Source organism: Parus major, chromosome 15, assembly GCF_001522545.3.
Source record: "Parus major isolate Abel chromosome 15, Parus_major1.1, whole genome shotgun sequence".
NCBI classification, from domain to species: Eukaryota; Metazoa; Chordata; class Aves; order Passeriformes; family Paridae; genus Parus; species Parus major.
This window is the reverse complement of record NC_031784.1, coordinates 77,779-95,839: the sequence shown is the minus strand read 5'-3', so window position 1 is coordinate 95,839 and position 18,061 is coordinate 77,779. Positions and strand designations below refer to the sequence as shown.

Below are 18,061 nucleotides of genomic sequence, written 5' to 3'. Positions count from 1 at the left end.
TTTCCCATAAAGCTGTTAGAAAACTTGTCTCTAGAATGTGAATCTGTCAGTGTGTTATAAACTTGACCGAAGACATAGAAGCTTCTCTAAACAGGGAGAAAATTGAATTTTAAACACTGTTAATATTTTTCATTATATTACATATGTCTATCATCTGTCATTAAAGAACTGGCAGAGAAGTAGGCAGCACAATTCCTAGGTCAGTTAGACAGGTAGAGAAAGGAAAAGGAGCTTCCATGTTTTAACTCTGTTCTAGCAATCCAAGTGTTGGAATGCTCACCTTGCAAGAATATTGGGATGGCTTAGTTAAGTTGTGATACTTTCTTATTTGATGTGTACATTGATGGATTTGCAGTACATTACAAATATAAATATTGTTGTAATGTAGAATCTTGGTTTCCTGGGTTTGGAATTACATGGCTTTCAGAAAAGCCAGTAAAATCATTTTTGGTTGCACTACTCAAGCAAAGTGTAATTTCTGGATACTGATGGAAAATTTTAAGATATTGATTGTGACAGACTGGCTGCGAGAAAGAATCACATAGCTTTCAATTGTTTCCTTTCCCTCAGAAAGAATTCCAGTACCTAGCAAGTAGTTCATTGCCCAGCTCTCATTTTTTTCCAGATCATGGATTATCCCTCAAAACACTTCCAAGAGAACAGTTGAAAGAGACATACCTGCAGTTTAGGTGATCCATATCAGCAGAGAGTAGCAGATACGTGAATTAAGTTTGATTAAATCCCAAAAGAGATCCTGTTTAGGTTTTTTGTTGCTACTGCTAATAAATTTTCCCTGACCCAAATGTTAAGTACTTCTCTTTTCAGCTGTAATTTGAAGAGTGACTGCAAAGAGACAATAACACTGCAAAACTCCCCACATTTGGAGTTCTGCTCTTTTTCTCGAGGGAATTTGTCAAGGACACAGATATTTCTAAGCTAAGGTTCCTTTGATATTTTTCTTTAAGAGAATCCCTGAAATAACCAGTGGCAGCTGACTCTTTTTCAGAAGAGCAGATGAATGTTGTTGCTCGCATACGAATTTACTAAAGTTCTAAGCCAAACTTGGCTAGTGAACTTCTCAACAAAAAAAACACACCCTATCCCACTTCTCAGTAAACTGATTTTCTAGAAACATTTTTTTTTCTTCCACAAAAGTAAGTTTCAGAGAAGGCATCTATTTTTTCTTACGCAAAGAATTCCAGCGTATTTGAGAATTTTAAAGTAACCAGTTTCACTGTTTCTTACCAATAGAAATGGTTTGGAGGTGTTTCATTGTTAAAGGGTTTATTTAGAATTTCAAATATATATTTAAATGTTTTCTGATGTGATCTTGCTTTTTAAAAATAAAGCTGGTTATTGCATTGGGAGTGCTTGCACTCTTTTAATGAACAATGAAAAATGCCATAATGTCTTTGGAAGTAATATTTCTGCTAAGGGTGGTTTGCTTAGTGACACACTTATATAGATATGTGCATATAGACTTTTGCTGATAAAAGCTTATTTTGAAACAGGAATGTTTTTCAAGCTATTGTTCCATTTGCCATATTTGAAAAAGCAACCATTTCCATTCATTCCAAATAATCTGCCTTCTGCTCTTCTTGCCTACTTTGCCTATTTGTAACAGCCCATTTGAGTGAAGAAATTGTATTGGAGAAAGATGAGTGAAATTATACTGCAGATTTGTTAACCTCTGTTCTACGTACCCTGAGAACCCAGTATGCTGCATTATGATGTTTAAATCAGCTTGTAAATAAATATGTAGCACTGGTTTGGTTTTTAAAGCTTTTTTAGTCATGTTTCACACTTTCAGTCATATTTCAGACTTAAGATGCATTTAAAAACACTGATTGCAAGCATAACAGGAGATAACTAGAGTGGCTTTAATAAAAAAAAGTACGTTAAAAAGTTGAGAGAGAAAGGATATGTAAAATGAGTTTTGTAGTTTGGTCAATGGTACTAATTGGGGTAATGAAATCAGAAAACTAATTAATCAGAGAACAAAGAAAAAAATTAAATTTTTGTGTCCACCAGAAAGGTCACTATGTATTTCATGTTTTGGGGGTAGGAGCATCCAGTGAGGGGTCCAGGAAACAAAGGCGTGATATACACTGGTCAGAGTTAATGTAGTGGCATGATTTTTGTGGGTTAAAATTTGTCTCAAAAATGGAGTAATGACTGAGTTGTATAATAAAGCATGAAGAGCAGTCGAGAATACCTATGGGAGATGCATAATCTCCATTACATTGCCCCAGCCTAATGAGTGTATAAAAAACAGTAATGCTATTTATGTGCACATACAGCGTATGTTTGTGCTGAAAACCTGTTTATCACAGTGTGCAGAAATACATGAAATGCACAAAGCTTTTGTGACCTCTGTCAGATTTTCCTGATACCTTGTATTTCTTGAAAGGATCACTGGTACTGAGTGTACATTACCTCTTTGAATGAAATCGATTCTGCTAACTGCTGGTAAAGGACAGTCAATACCACAGAACAGAGCACTTATATGCTGTTTTGGCTCCAGCTGAATCTTAAAAATAGTCGTATCTGTGTTTTCCATAGCTATAATTCCATAGTTGAATTATTTCTTTTATATGGCTTCTGTTTTTCTTCAAAGTGCAATCAAGCAAGAGAAACAAAAAGCAGGAAAAGCTTGAGCGGTGAAGCAGCACAGTGTTTCACAAATGGCTCCTTGGAATTCTTGCATGCATTATAACAGTACAGTTATGCATAGTATTTCCTCAGCCCAGTGCTTTGAAAGCATGGATCTTGTCTCAGTTTCCAAAACTTCCAAAACAATGAGATTCCAGCGATGCTGTGGGCAGTGAAGTCTGTGCCCTTGTTCAGGGCATGGACAAACAGTAACTGGATGATGTTTCCCTTCTTGTATTTACATGTATAATTCGTACAGACTCTTGGTACACACAGACTTTGTATAGACTTTGGCATGTCTCTGTGTCACTGAGAAGTTGCCTTCATTCTGCAATGAATGTAAGTTCCTTGTCCTGGAACAGCAAACAGCATGTAGTTTTAACAACTGCAGTTCTTCCATGCTGAGCTGGAATATGCCAGGTTACATGGAGTGCTTCACTGAGCTTCCTTTTTTTTTTACTTTAGAACAAATAAAGTAAGGTATTTCACGATCAGAAATACAAGTCTCATTCCAAACTTATTTAAATTATTTCAAGTCTTAAGAAATAAGATTGTATATCGTTGATAGTGGGACTTGGCATGGATTATTCTGCAAATGACATATTTTATTCTGTCAGAAATGTTTAAATGGTGATAGTGCTTTGATAAGATAAAAATTTGCTTTTGATAAAAGACAGTTGTTATACCCAAACTGTTACCTGTATAAACCTTAGTATCTGATTTAAACAGAGGAGAAATCCAGTCGTTATGTTGCAAAACCAGACAAGCACATGATTTGAAAGTGATGCTGTTTTAATGGCTTGTCCCAAATGTAATCTGCTGTTATGCCTCTGAATATAAAGATTCTGTGGCACAAAGCAAAACTTTCCTTCTTTTTGGCTCTGTATTCCCAGGTTTTGGAGCCGTTTTATCATTTGTTTCTTTAAATGACTTCTCCTTACTTTTGTCCTGTATGTAACAATTATTTTTTTTTTCTTGTGGAAAGTAGTCTTATTTATGAGTGAAATAGAAGTGTGCCATGCTTTAAAAGCGAGATGCTCTTCTGGTTTTGTCAAGCCTAACGGGGTTATCAACAGCTGTAGATAATGTATGTCTTTTACACTGCTGTAGTTTAACCTACTTTTTTAGCAATAGACTGTGGATATTCCTGCCTGCGTCTTTGGAATAATAATAATAATAATGATGTATAACATCATTTTATGTCTATGTATTTTCTTTGTTAATTTTTGAGCAAAATGTAATTGTCTAATAAAAATCATCCAATAAGTACTAAAAGAAAAAAAAATCTTTAGAATATTTCAGAGCCATTCACTTCTTTCTTTACTTTTTTTCAGGTATCTGCATTTCCTGCTTAGCATGGGAGGGGGTTGGGTTTGCTTGTAAATTTATCTGTCCTTTTGAAAAAAGCAAGATAAAGCAAAAACATAAGTGTTGCATACTAATGTGGCATTTAGGGGGTGGTTAATTTGCTAGCATTTGGAACTTTTTTTTTATTGCAATAACTCTACTATCAAAAACTACATGAGAGCTGTAAGTCCCTATAGCATAAATATTTTAGTCATTATTTAACAGGGGGAAAAAGGTAAATATCAGGAGCTGCCATTTTAATTAAGATAGGTGAGGAGATAAGAATGTTTATGTGTTGATTTTTAGTCTTCACAGTGCTCAAAATAAAAAAGCATATTGATCCACGCAGGAAACAGATTCACAGCCACTAATTTCTTTGCAGTTGGCCCTGTCAAAATTTTGTATGTTTTTGAAGACCTTACCATGGTCATTGTACTGTTGATAGCTATTTTTTAGTGCAGCAGAGTAACCCTGATGAAACTGTTGAGTCTTTGAGTTCCTATAGAACAAATTCTGTAGGAGATCCTTTTATCTCTTCAAATTAATATTTTTGGACAGTCACTTCCAAATAGAAGTTTAGACAAACTTCTAAACAGAAGTAACTGCTTGCTTTGTTACAGAGAGTGATGAATACACAAATAATACACTTCCATTGCTGATAGACAGTTGTTTGTTAATTCTCAGTAAGGGAATACTTCATCATAAGCTTTGGGGAACCTGGAATAAAAAAGATACAGTGGTAGAAAAGAATCTGGAGTATTTTTGGATTTTAGTAAAGTAAAAGAATTGTTAATTAACTCTTTACAGTTCTGATGTTCTTCACTCTGCAGTTTTAATTTAACACAGGATTCCAATTGCTGTAAAAGAAGGATAAGCTGTAATATTATGGATAATGCCCTTTGCCAGTTAATTTTGTTTGAGCCAGACACAGTGCTAGTGTTTTGTTATGTTGCAATAAGCACATTCTGGTTCATTTCTAATTTTGACTTTGTGTATTGGTTAAGTAGTGTAACCCCAGAATAACTAATGTGTATTCTCAGCTTCTGAGTACTGCAAATATGCAAGTGAACTGAAGTACTCATTTCTGTTCTCATATGGCTATAAATTCTCCATATTTATAGAGCTCTTTCCTAATCCATTCCTGCTAAACAAGAGTTGTTGAATCATGTTTTGGCATTACTTTCATCAGATTTGCAAGTCATGCAAATAAAATGCTGAGGAACAACTGTGCCAGAGAATTTGTCTAAGAGTATAGCATTTAGTAAAGGCCAAAAAAAAAGTGCTGTTACCCAAAACAGACAGAGAAGTGAGATTCAGTGAATTCTGTCTGAATGTGGTTTAATTTCTTAGAAGAGCTCTCAGACAATGTAAATCTCTCATCTATTGAAATGCATAATAAAATTCATCACGTAATAGGTTTGTTTCCATGCTTTCTGAAACTGTTCTGCTGGCCTGCCTATTGGCAGAGCCTGATCAGTTGAAGCAGAGTGGTTTGTAATCTCCCAGTTCTGTGCTTACTGTGATTTATTTTTATTTTTTAATTGTTCTTAATTATTATTTTCCGCATTCATGCCTCCAATTTCAGCTTCCATTGCCTTATTTTCCAAGACAGTTAATTTTTTTCCAAATATTTATACCCCTAGAAATTTTATTTGTGGCCTAACAATTTGTTGAATGCTTTCACTGAGCTCTGTGTTCTGCTCTGGTGGTGAATCAAGTAATTTCACTAGTGCTGTTTTTTTAAAGGCAACTGGAGTTGCCCGTGAGGGAAGTGGCCCATTTGTTTCAGGTGCTTGTCATAAGGACACCAGAGCACCTGAGCACAGTGGTGGACGGGTTCTCCCTGTGTGTTACCTGTTACCTGTTGTATTTCACTGCTTATTTCATCCAGAGGTAGCTAAAGTAACTTCTTTGTGGCTTCCCAGATATGATTCATCACTAGCCTGAAGCAGTGGTGTTCCAATCCACCAGTCTGCATCTGTGCTTCCCGGAGAACTGGACAGCGCTGTCACCCCTTAGTGTCAGCTTCCTGAAAGTCAAGGAGAACCCAGTGGCAGCAGTGCATGCTTTTGGTAGAAACATAATTGGGCTTAGCATTGTGTGGTTCTTTATTCAGGTGGCTGAGAGAACCTCTACATGTGAGCTAAAAGTAAATATGTCATTCATTTATGAACTTCCTCCTTGGCAGTGATAGGAGAGCTTGTGTTTTATGTGGCCAAATGAATCTGAGCCATGAAAACCATTGGGTTTTTCTCCTCTCACGTTTTCCTCTTAACACTACTTTGCCTACAGCTTTTTTGTTTCAAGCTATTAGAGGTGTTTACTTCAAGGCAGACTGGACTACTCCATATTCAGTAGTGTTCAAAGCAAAAGCTCAGGTAGAAAGAGATGAATAATGTTGTCAAAGGAACTAAAGTCAACTCTGGTGGCCTCTTAGGAAACTGGAGATCAGGTGTCTGCAGCTACACATGGAGTTTGTGAAATCATGAATAGGCCTATGGTAAATCAGTCATTCAAATGATCATGCTGTAAAATGTTTATAATCTTTGAAGCAAGGTACTTCAGTACTGCTTTGTTGCTGATATTATAAATATGGTGATAGCAGTTATCAGTTAAAGCATGAGAAGGTGTCATGTCTCTAAATCGAAGCAGAGCTGCCTTTTTGATTATTCAAACATGATGAGTTACTGTCTTTCTGTATTCATGGTAGGAGAAGGGTGAAAAAAAAGGAAACTACTACCTATTCCTAATTTGGTTATTTCAGGTTTTAATGTGTTAATTTTTATTCCAGTCATGGTAAGTATCCTTGTATCGAACAGTGAAAGTGTCAGATGACGTGGAGCAGAAATTATGACAGGGAAACTGATTTCTCCAGTTGCCTTGAAATGGCAGCTGGGGGAATGACAGGCTTTGAACTGAGGAGCGTATCTATAATGCCTGACTTGAATTGTTCTAAACAAGGCATTGAGCAGAATTCTCTGGGGTTCAAGCTGATAATTTGAAAATGTTGTATGATTTTGCTTAATCTTCTTCAGCTGGAATTACTCACTGAACAATAACTGTGCTTGGACCTGTTCTGTCTTTGAGATTACAAAATTTATTAATCATCCCTATCCTTTACATTTAAAACATGTACCTTGCCAAGTTCATAATTTCTATCAGCACTGGTTCATTTTGCTGTTTTTCTTGAATTTGTCGTCCAGACAGGAGGGTTCATGGAGGAAAGTGACACCAAAACTTAGCTTTGAATGTCAGTAGCTCCTGATTGTATTTCCAGGTTTATCCCATTTTAAGTAAGATGTGTAAATAGACTAAAAGATACCTGATAGAACACATTTCTTCTAAAAACTAGAGTTGAAAACTTCAGAACTATGTCCTGGTTAAGCTGACAGTCTTAGCATGCATATACCAACATTGCATGTGTATCTTTTGGGAACTGCACAGGTCTCCATTAAATTTTGCTGGATGCATGTGTTTGAAAAGGTCAGCCTTACTTCTGCACACTTTACACAATCCCAATGCAGCACTGACTGTGGAAACTGAACACTGTTCTTTGTTTATCTTTGATTTCAGAGTGTCAGTAGTATTCCATGTCCTGTGACTGCAGTCAGAACTTTACCCACCTTAGAAGTTAAACAAGCTGAAAGGCCTTCGAGCAGAAGCAGAGACCCTCCTAGGGATGAAGAAAAGGAAAAGAAAAGGAAAAAACACAAGAAAAGATCTCGGTCAAGATCTCGATCACCATTCAAATATCATTCATCATCTAAGTCTAGGTCTAGGTCACATTCAAAAGCAAAACACTCACTTCCTACTGCCTATAGGACTGTCAGGCATTCAAGGTGGGTTTGGAAACCAAACATATGCTTTATTATTCTGTGTGGATTAACATGTAAAACATCTTCGCACTTCTTCTGTTACATAGGTGTTTTTATTGCAAAGGTTGCAGTCACCTTGAGGGCAGTATGTGGCACATACAGATCAAATATGGCAGGTCTTTTGAAAATCATTTTAGTGAAATAATGAGTCATTAATTTCTAATTACACAGTGCAAAACTTTTACCAGTAAATGCTTTTTCCTGATGTTCTTTGAAATACCCAGTGATACTATGTAGAAATGTGATGATAGCAGAAGGAGAACTTGCTAATAAATCTGTGGCTGTTACTGAAGCAAATTAAACAATATTCAGATAAGAAATAGAGGACTAGGTGATTGAGTGGCAAAGCTCAGAAGAAAAAAAGCACTTGAGTGACAAGTGAAAAAATATGATGGATAAATGAATTGCAGGAGAGATGTGACAGGAATCCAAGAAGAGTGAAAACAGAGTTGAAAGAGAGAGAGACCACAGAAGAATGTGGCCTAGTGCTGTTAACTCTGTACTTAATCGTTAATGAGATTAAACACACTATGCTAATTATCCATCTATAAGATGATGTATATTGTGTTCTACTGATACTGTTAATTCTATATCAAAGATATTTGGGTCTAGACACCTTCAAAGTTTACTGTCTGTAGAATTTGTCATAGCTGAACGCTCTACCCCAGTGGAGTTAATGTGATCAGTAGGAAGGGCTTTGAGGGTACATTCTATAGATCAGGCTACAGAGCAGTGTAGCTGCTTAAATAACTTGTAGTTCAAGTAAATTGTGCATATAAATACTGCCACAGCTGTATGTGATGCATGTGAAACCATACACTACTTCCTTTTTGTGTCTCTGCCTATGGCTCGTGCCTGAAAAAAGCTTCTAGCCCCTGATGACAGTGTGCCAAAACTTCTCTTAGTTTTCTTGTGCTTTTTTGTTTAATGAAGTGTCTTAACTACACTAACAGGAGGGTTAACATATTACAATTTACAGGTTTATACTTGATTTTTGAGTTTAAGAACAATGCTTGGCTGCAGAAATATCTGATACTCTGAGATACTAAGAGTTAAATGAGCGCAGCTTGGACTGAAATGATCAGTCTGACATGCTGCTTATTTGATGACCTTTTACAATAAGTTGTCGTGACATGCTGTGTTATGACCAAAAGTCATCAAGAATAGGTAGTCTACAGGAGCTAATCTGTGTTTGCTCTCTTGAGTTTGCCTCCTGGCACAAATCAAGTGACAAGCACCTAACAGTATGAAAATCATGAATCACCGCTACACTTGATTAAATCTGGTTAGATATTTCCTTGGTGAGCTGTTGAATTCTAAAACCTCAGAAGTCAAATAAACTTGATGCTGGCTGGCTGAATTTTAAAATTATGCAGCAAAACAGCACCAGATTTTGCACTGAAAACATTTTGCATGTTTTAACTTCACAGAAGTTAGAGCTGAAGAGGAAAGGCCTTGTACAAGAAATGGTGATGATTGAAGGTGTGCTTTATTGAAGTTGTTTGCTATGCCTTAACATACTGTCTTTGCAAAGTTAGAGCTCTTGCTCCTGGAACACAAAAATTGTAGAATAATCAAGAGCAAGAGGCTGATTGATAATCCTGTCAGATACTGATGTGTTTTGAGTCTCAAATATTCAGGGAGAAATAGTACTTTGTCTTAGTAATTGCCAAAAAAAGGCAAATGTTGTCGCCTAGCTAGAAAATACTGGGTTTTGTCTTTTTCTTATTACTATTTATTTTTATTTTAGTGTTGTTTCAGATAAAATCATTTCAGTGCCTTGTGTTGCTTCATTCAAAGCTTGGCATGTTTCACATCTCTTTGCTCATCAGTTTTCCCTAGAACAGTATTCTTCAGCTTCACCTAGAATAGTTTTTTTCCCTACCTTCCCAAAGCAGTGGATATTACAGCTTCCAGCTGAACGAATAGTTAGGTAAAGAGCCATACCCTCCTGGAATCAAGTGTAAACTGTTTCTGGATATTAATGTGTTCATCTTGTATTAAGTGGCTGGCACTTAGAGACAGTCATTACTGGGTGGACAGTGATGCTAAATGACTTTGGAAAAGCTGTGTTTTGAGTATCTGTGCACTATTTCAATGCCCCCAGTCTAATGGTGTATTGTTGCCTTATTTTAATCCATTCAAAATGTAGATTAAGAATCACTTTACCATATAACTTACTGTGACAAGTTAATGGGGAATAAAATATAGGAAGTGTATGTAAACATTGAAATTTGCACTGACATTCTTTGCTCTTTATTCAAGGAATGTTCAGGATACTTAACAAACCATAAATGAAGCATTTGCAATCTTACTCTTTTTTCCCAAAATGCATATTTTTAAAATTTTCTTATGCATTTCCAGCAGTAATAAAGTTGAAAAATTCTGTTCCAATAACATGAAGTTGATTCAGAGCATGTTTTGCATATTCGTTTCTCTGGTTAACAAACATACTTATTTTACAAAAACAAGTTGAAAAAATCATAGCTGTATGAAGAACCTCTATGAAGATAATATTGGCTTAATTGCGGCATGTGGTGTGCTAACAGCAGTTCTCTGTATAAATGCATGTTAGTTTCTGGAACAAAATTAGTCCTATAAAGCTGCTGGTATCATACAGTTTTAATTCTAGACCTACATGGCAGATTAAACAAGCCATGTACGCAGTAAACATTGTCCCAAAGTTCTTTAAGGTACTGCAGAAGAGACTTGTCAGTCCCAGAGGGATGATTAGTTATTACAAGTAAGTACTTGATATCAAAGTTGGGGCACATTTATTAAATCCCTCCTGGAAAACAAAGTTTTTGGTATCTTAGTAAATGTGTAAATGCTGAGTCACTGTTTTTGTTTCTCATGGACTTCAAAGCACTGTTAAAGAATTGGGTCTGAGCTGTTTCTGGCAGTGGTGCCAGGTGTCAGAGCTGGGGTGGGCAGTGGGGTCTTCCAGCTCACGTGTGTAACTGTAAAGAACAGTGATGTTCACCTCAATCTCTATTTCCTACCCACAGATAAATCTACTGGTTTGTGAATGTGAGAGGAGACAAAGGGAAAGTAGAAGCACTTGTTATATCCCAGCTGATTTAGTGATTTGATTGGGTGAAATTTGGATGTTCATTTTGAACTAGAGATGGAAAGTCTAAGCTTCTTTTCAGTATTGCTGGTTTACTTTATAATGTTTAGTAATAGAGTAGTACTGAGGCACATAATGTAGCCTTATTAATGAATTATTAGCAGCAATTAGTGGTATATTTTATTAACAGGTTTGCTTTGCAGTAAGTTTGGATAGGGTGCACCTGTGTTGGGAGTTTGTGTGAGACTTTTTGCCTCAGTATTAGGAATTTAGTAGGCTTGGAAGTAGCTTTTCTTTGTTAAAAAAGATTGTTTGGGGGTGGGGTATTTTCTCCTCCTGAAGTGATTTTCTTACTGCTGAGGCAGTGTCTAGTCACGTAATTTTAATTCAAATTTTGTAATGAGACATGCCAAGCTTCATAACCCTTTGAACTTCTGACCCTTCTAAGCATAAATGATAAAGGAGTGAAATGCTTTCTGGAATTACAGTCTAATGAAAGTTATAATTTATATATTGCATTAAAACTGATTAGCTGGTTTTTTAATTGTTTGAAGCAAATGGCCAAAGTTCTTAATTTTTGGTGATTGGAAGAATGCTGTAAAACCACAAATGTCAGTTCATAAAAATGAAGCTAATGTCTTTTTCTTTCTGCTTGTTTGGACTTTTTTTAGGCTGTTCCATACAGGCGTGTTTCACTAAGGTTCAGCTTTTGGTTAAGGGACTAAGCCTTTTCAGGATTCTAGTTAAATACCAAAACTAGGACATTTTAGTCTGAATGTGAAATGTGTGCCTCCATATCACAGACTCAGAGCATCCACAGCGACACAGAGTATGGAGTCGAGTCTGAGCAGCTCATCAGTGGCAGCAGCAACAGAGTGGAAAAATTATCAGGCAACTTGGGCAATGAAAAGATTTGACTGCTGGAGCTCTTGTGAGGGAAATCCTGGTAAAATGTCAAGGTGTCTGACTCAACCCAAGTTTCATAATCTGTTGGTTTTTTCCTTATTTTAATCCTTCTGAATGGCTTGGTAAAGATCAGATTTTTAAGTGTCAAAGCAGTTAATTTGCAGCAGTTATTTGCCATTGTGGTAATTTATTTTCAGTTGGGTTTTTTTTTTGTAGGTGTAACAGAAATGGCTCAGGACTTTGTAGGTGTGTATATGTTACTTATATTGTGTGAACCTGAAGATCTCTGATCTTAACTGGGCATGCTTTCTATTTTCCCTTCTTGATCTCCTTCTTGCTTTTCTAGGAAAAATCTTACAATCAAAGTGCTAATGCCAAAAGACACTGATAGTGGGTTGTTGGTCACTTACACTGGTGAAAATATTTGCTATGCTAAGATTATTTTGCAGCATCCAGGACATTTCCTGGACTTGTCCATACTAGATAGGCACTGTATCAAGAATCTGTATTAATCTCTGCGAGGCAGCAGTTCTGAAAACACACCACTAATCTGGGGAGACAAGGTCAGGCCTGCCAATCCCAGGCTTTGCGCAAATTGGATTTCTGCTTACCAGTTTTAGTAAAATATGTTGCCACAAAAGGTGGCTGGACTAAAAGAAAATTTTTCCATCAAATAATACAGAAGTTGTCATAGCAGACAAGACCAAAAAATTATTCCATTTTTTTAGCCCCCAATTGGGACTGAAAAGCAATGAATAACTTAATTTGAAATGTCTTGGATAGGCAAGAAATTTTTACATACTTGACAAGTCTTGAAGCCTAAATGCACCATGCTGGTATAAAATATGTGTTTGAAAGATGGTGTATTTGTATTTGGTGTGAAGCACAATTTCGCTGAAGTAGAAGTTTTGAAGTAAGTAACACAAAGCAAACTTGAATGTTTTTTCTGTGCTCAGGTCACGATCAAGGTCACCCCGGAGAAGAGCTCACACACCAGAACGGCGGAGAGATGAGAGAAGCGTTCCCACAGCGTATCGCATCAGCAATAGTCCTGGGAACAGCAGGAAACGGCCTCACTCCAAGTAAGGGCTCCTGGTCCTGGACAGCGGGGTCCTGGCGTCCTAACAGGCTTAATGCCTAATGTCCTTAGCTAGAACTACTTAACTTCTGTGTGTTCTGGAGATTTATTTTGATAGAAAAATACTTTTTTGGAAAAAAAAAATAGTAATGGGCACACCTGTTGTTCTTCCCTGGTCTTCCGTAAGTTTGAACAGCAGTCCGGTCAAATTGGTGGATGTTAATACACTGCTGTCTGCTGGCCATGAGAGTTCAGATTTCACTGGGAGTTTCATGTTTCCCTCTTGTTGGGTCATTTTCTCATGCTGTGCTTGTGCGATCTGTATGAGCTCTGCACCGGTCATAGCACAACTATGATGTCAACTTTCTTGGCACCACGTCATATCTGCTTAAATAAGGGCAGCTCTGATTTAGCCAAGCACTTATTTTGCAGTTATTTCATTGGCAGACTGGTATGAATCGAGGTGTCATTTTGAGAGCACCCTGCATATAGTCTCTCTGAAACTAATTAGAATCAAAATGGCATTTAGTCTTCAACTTTTCTCTGTATTTCTTGTAGAATAAGAAAGAAAGAGATCACTTCCAGCCTCATTAAAAAAAACTATTGTTTCTTATGACAACTTCTCTTGATAACCTGTAATTAATAGATATGTGGTATATGTAACTGAGAACTTCTTCAGTGTACTTCAACTGATTCAGTTTTGAACATTCATCAGATAAAGGTAATAGAGATTCCTGTGGAATTCTTGCAAATTTGGTTAAGCAGAAAAGATATGGAGGATTAGTGTGTTTGTTTTCCTATAAACGCACAAAAGAATAGTTTTTCACATGCCTGTGCTATTTCTAATGCTGTGCTGCTGTGTCTGCTGCTAGACCATTCAGCACTTTAAAGAACTTTTAGAATTGTACCACTCACAGTTGTAAATTATAGTGGCAATTGTGAAGCAAACTACAATCCTCTGTGAATAATATTGCTTATATAGGTCAAAATTTTAAACTTCTGGTAGGCCTTAAACAGGAAACCAGAAAGTGGTACAATAAAATATAGCAGTGAGTACAGGAGATGTAGACTGAAGGAGTATTGTAGTTAAACATAGATAAGGATGTTTTGCAGCTCTGATTGCAGAAATTAAATCAAAAACTGTTTCAGCCCTGACATGTTAAATTTTCAAGTAAAAATGTGATGGACAAGTTTCCATGTTCAGTTATGGAACAGTTTCTGCATCATTCAGCTGTTTTGTTTGTTCATCATAATGTGAGATGAAAAGCGCTGAAAAAGCTTACAGTAAAATACTTCACGTGCATGACAAACTTTTGCCAAGATTTTCAAGATTTAAATATGAAATCTGTTCACAGCTTGGTTACATGATGACGTTCTAAGAAACTAAGCGATTAAAGTACATAGCTAGTCAAGGAATAACTGACTTTGTAGCTGATGGTTTCATGAAATCATGAAAATGTTAGAGCCTGTGGGGTTTTTTGTCTGCCGCTTAATCATCATTTATACAAGAAAAGTGTAAGGAGGTTTTGCAGTTTTAAGTCTTGAATATTATATTCTGTATAAAAAATGTGGGGTAAATTCTAAGCATCAGAGCTGTACTCTATTTATATGGAAATTCAATGTGCTACAGCATAGCACCTTTTAAAGTAGAAAATTCCCACCAAAAATCAAAGTAAAGAAATGAATAATGTGATATTTAAAAGGTGGCTATAAGTTTTAGACGCATCAACAACAATCTTCAGAAGAGATTTCTAGGAGTGCATACTAGAGAGAGATGCCTACAGTGAGGTATTGCCTACCTCTAATTAAGGCATCACTCTAGTTATTCTAATTATAGTAAAATCAATACTAGTATGTAAATCATGCAGACATAAATTTATAACTGGGTAAAAAATTTTGATAGTTTCATCTTTAATCTATTAGTAATTGAATTCTCTTTGAGCTTAATATTGCCTATGAAGTGACCATCTCTGTTCCCTTTTGTCAGTAATGAGCACATCAGGTACCCATAAGTCCTTTGTTTCAGCTTTCATACCGACAAACATTTGTGGATCTCATTTCCAGGTCGCAAACAGTTTGCACTTAGGCACACTGCTACGTCCAGATTAGTATGAGTGAAATACAACAGCTCATTTAAAATTTTGATCCTGTGGTTTGTTGCACTGCAGGTTGGATCACAAGGAAAGGGGTTTTGTCTTTTAAAAATGAAACCAACTGGGGATTTGCCTTGTAGATACTTTACATAGCCACAATTCCATGTTTCGTTTATTTTATGAGCTGGGAAAATAGTAAGGGATATATAGTCTTACATTTCGTATTGCATTCTAAGTGTCTGATGTTGTTTGGGAAGGAACTTCCCTTTAGCAAAGTTACTCTGCAAGGCTTTTTGTTGTCATCCTGCAAACAGTCAGTGGCCAGTAATTGCTGTGCACGCATGAAGCAGCATTGCAAGTGAGAACCTCAGGAGCCAGTAGTTGCCTAATGCAATGTATTAAAAAGAACATCTGAGAAAGTATTTTGTACAACCATGAACGTGCTGTATTGGGTAAGACTAATGCTTGCTGAATGCAAGAGGAACATCCTATGTCAGAGGGTACATAAACTTTCAGAAGTGTGAAAAGTAGCTTCAGCTTAGCTAGTGTAATATTGCTTTAAATATTCTTCAGTAAAATGTTTTCTTCTCACAGAAGTCCCCATGAAAAGAAGAAGAAGAGGCGGTCTAGATCACGTACTAAATCCAGAGCTAGGTCTCCCTCACCATCCATGTCTCCAGGCAAACCATCTACACACAAAAATTCTGTACATTCAACTAGTGTCTCTCCTGTGGAGAGCAGGGAATCCAGCCAGGAACGCTCCAGGTACTGTGCTCTGTTACTGTCATACTGCAGTGCTGCTGGCTCTTGACTGTCAGGGTGTCTGTGGCCAGAGTCATGGGGTGAGGAGCTCTGTGTGTGTGCAGTGTGTGCTTATCAAAAGTAAAAGTCACTGGGTGCACAGCACTATCTGCATCAGTCTGATAAAGGTGTTGGATCTCTATTGCCTTCTGGAGTAAACATCTCGACCTACTCTTACAGGAAAACTGGTGCAGAAAATTCTGCAACCTATTTCTAAGTTGGAAATTGGAAGCTTTCATGAAATGGGATAACTCTTTGAGGCAGAATTATATTAGAGTAGTTTGAATTGTGACGTGTGCCAAGATTCATGATTAAATTATTTCTATAATATAGAACAGTCCTGTTAAAAATTTTCAAGCTGCTGTTCAGATTTGTCTGAGCAGTTGGACAGGTGATTTTTCTGACCCTGACTTATATCCTCTAGTTGATTGAGAGAACTGTTCACTAACATGTGAGAGACATGTACAATGAAACCCAAACCAAGACGGTGAGTGAAATGCATTTCAAAACTTTTACTATAAATTTCTAATTTTATTTTTTAGGGGAGTTTCTCAGGAAAAAGATGGCCAAATCTCTTCAGCAATTGTGTCGTCAGTGCAAAGTAAAATCACTCAGGTACAAACAAGCAAATTCAGAGTATGTTGCCTAATTAAGTGATGTCCAGCATACTGTTTTCTTCTCCTACCACCTTGAGCAATTTTGAACTTCACATATGATGTAGAGACATGTTTACTGACTTTCTTAATCTGTTTGCTGATGGGAACAACAGTTTTGTTGCTTCTCTAGGTGCTGTCCTTTCAAATTTAATCAAGCCTCTAAAGACCAAGCTAAATTCATGAGGCTGCAGTTGTATCCACTGTAAAGATGTTAAAATCTGCATTATGCTGCAATACTCCCTTTATCAACAGCCCATCTTACCATGCAGAGCTCTTAACAAGTTTCGTGGAAGAAAGAAATATTTAATTTTTTTCAATTGGATATGCCAACTTTAAAGGAAAAATTGTCTTAATTATGCTTTGAAAAATTTGTAGAAAATCAGAGCTGTTTTATATATTCTGATGTTTTTCAGTGGATAAGATATTCTTTCAAGAAATAAATATTGTTAAACAATTTAGTTCTGCTATGGAAATAGTGGTAGTTGGGAATTAATACTAGTGGTCTAGTACCTTACATACAAAATTTGATTCGTTTCTTATGAGAAACCCTAAAAAATATTATTCAGGAAAAATAGCAAGTATGGACAGAATAGAAAGAAAAAGGAGTGTTAATGTCACAGCACTTCTTACACTGCCAAACAAAACTGTGGGAATTCCTGGTATGAGAAATTAGATACAAACTACAGCATGGTCTTCAAAGGAGAGTAAACATCCCACCCTTTAAACACACATACCCTTCAAAGGTTTATGCACTTTTGAGTTAAAAGTTGCTAATGGCATAGCATTTCCTAGTTTAATAGTAGACTGCTTGTTTGAAGTGCAGCTGTAAGAGAGGGAATGATTACTGTATCAAAATACAGTTCTTAGTTGCTATTTGCAAAAAGTGAAAAATAGGAATGAAACTTAAGTGAATCTGCAAGATATTTCCCAACACAGATGAGTGTAACATCTCTTATCATTGAGGGCTCCCAAAAAATGGAATCCAACTCATTACTAGATTGTTGTGTTGCCATTGTGCTGGCTGACCCTAACCAAGTCAGCATTTTTTCTCATTCAGATCCTTCGATCTCTAAAGCAGGAAATAATGATGCCACATTCCCCTCTGGGGTGGTTTGAGAACTTCAGATGCAAAATGCTTTAAAAGCACTAAGGAATTTATTTATATTGCATTTGTGAACAAATGTTTAATTAACTCTAATTCATTATAGATAACACGCTTTTTATTTTGTCATCATTCTTTGCAACCCAGTTAATCAATGCTGTTTACATGAAATTTCATTTCTTTTTATAATGCTCTTCCAACTGGCTGCTTGGACAAGACTGAGAGTCTGTTTGGTGTCACTGTCATATGAGAAAATGCTTCTGCTGTGTAAATTTTTGGTTCAGATTTACAAAACATTACCTTTGTGTTTTAGAGTAATTGTTACATTCTTACGATCTCTCTCTTTTTTCTCTTTTTTCTCTTTTTTTCTCTTTTTTTCTCTTTTTTCTCTTTCTTTTCTCTTTCTTTTCTCTTTCTTTTCTCTTTCTTTTCTCTTTCTTTTCTCTTTCTTTTCTCTTTCTTTTCTCTTTCTTTTCTCTTT

At 36.4% G+C, this 18,061-nt stretch overlaps 1 protein-coding gene across 9 annotated transcripts in view; it reads left to right on the top strand.

Annotated features, from left to right (window-relative positions):
* Positions 1-18,061, top strand: part of SFSWAP (splicing factor SWAP) — a 38,338-nt gene that overhangs the window by 18,999 nt on the left and 1,278 nt on the right. For 3 of the 9 annotated variants that reach the window (XM_015644024.2, XM_033518266.1, XM_033518265.1), the window contains exons 14-18: positions 7,573-7,838; positions 11,748-11,903; positions 12,807-12,932; positions 15,616-15,786; positions 16,365-16,437. In XM_015644024.2, coding sequence (XP_015499510.1) covers positions 7,573-7,838; positions 11,748-11,903; positions 12,807-12,932; positions 15,616-15,786; positions 16,365-16,437 — 792 coding nt within the window. The other 6 variants (XM_033518264.1, XM_033518263.1, XM_015644028.2 and 3 more) reach the window with 6 other exon arrangements.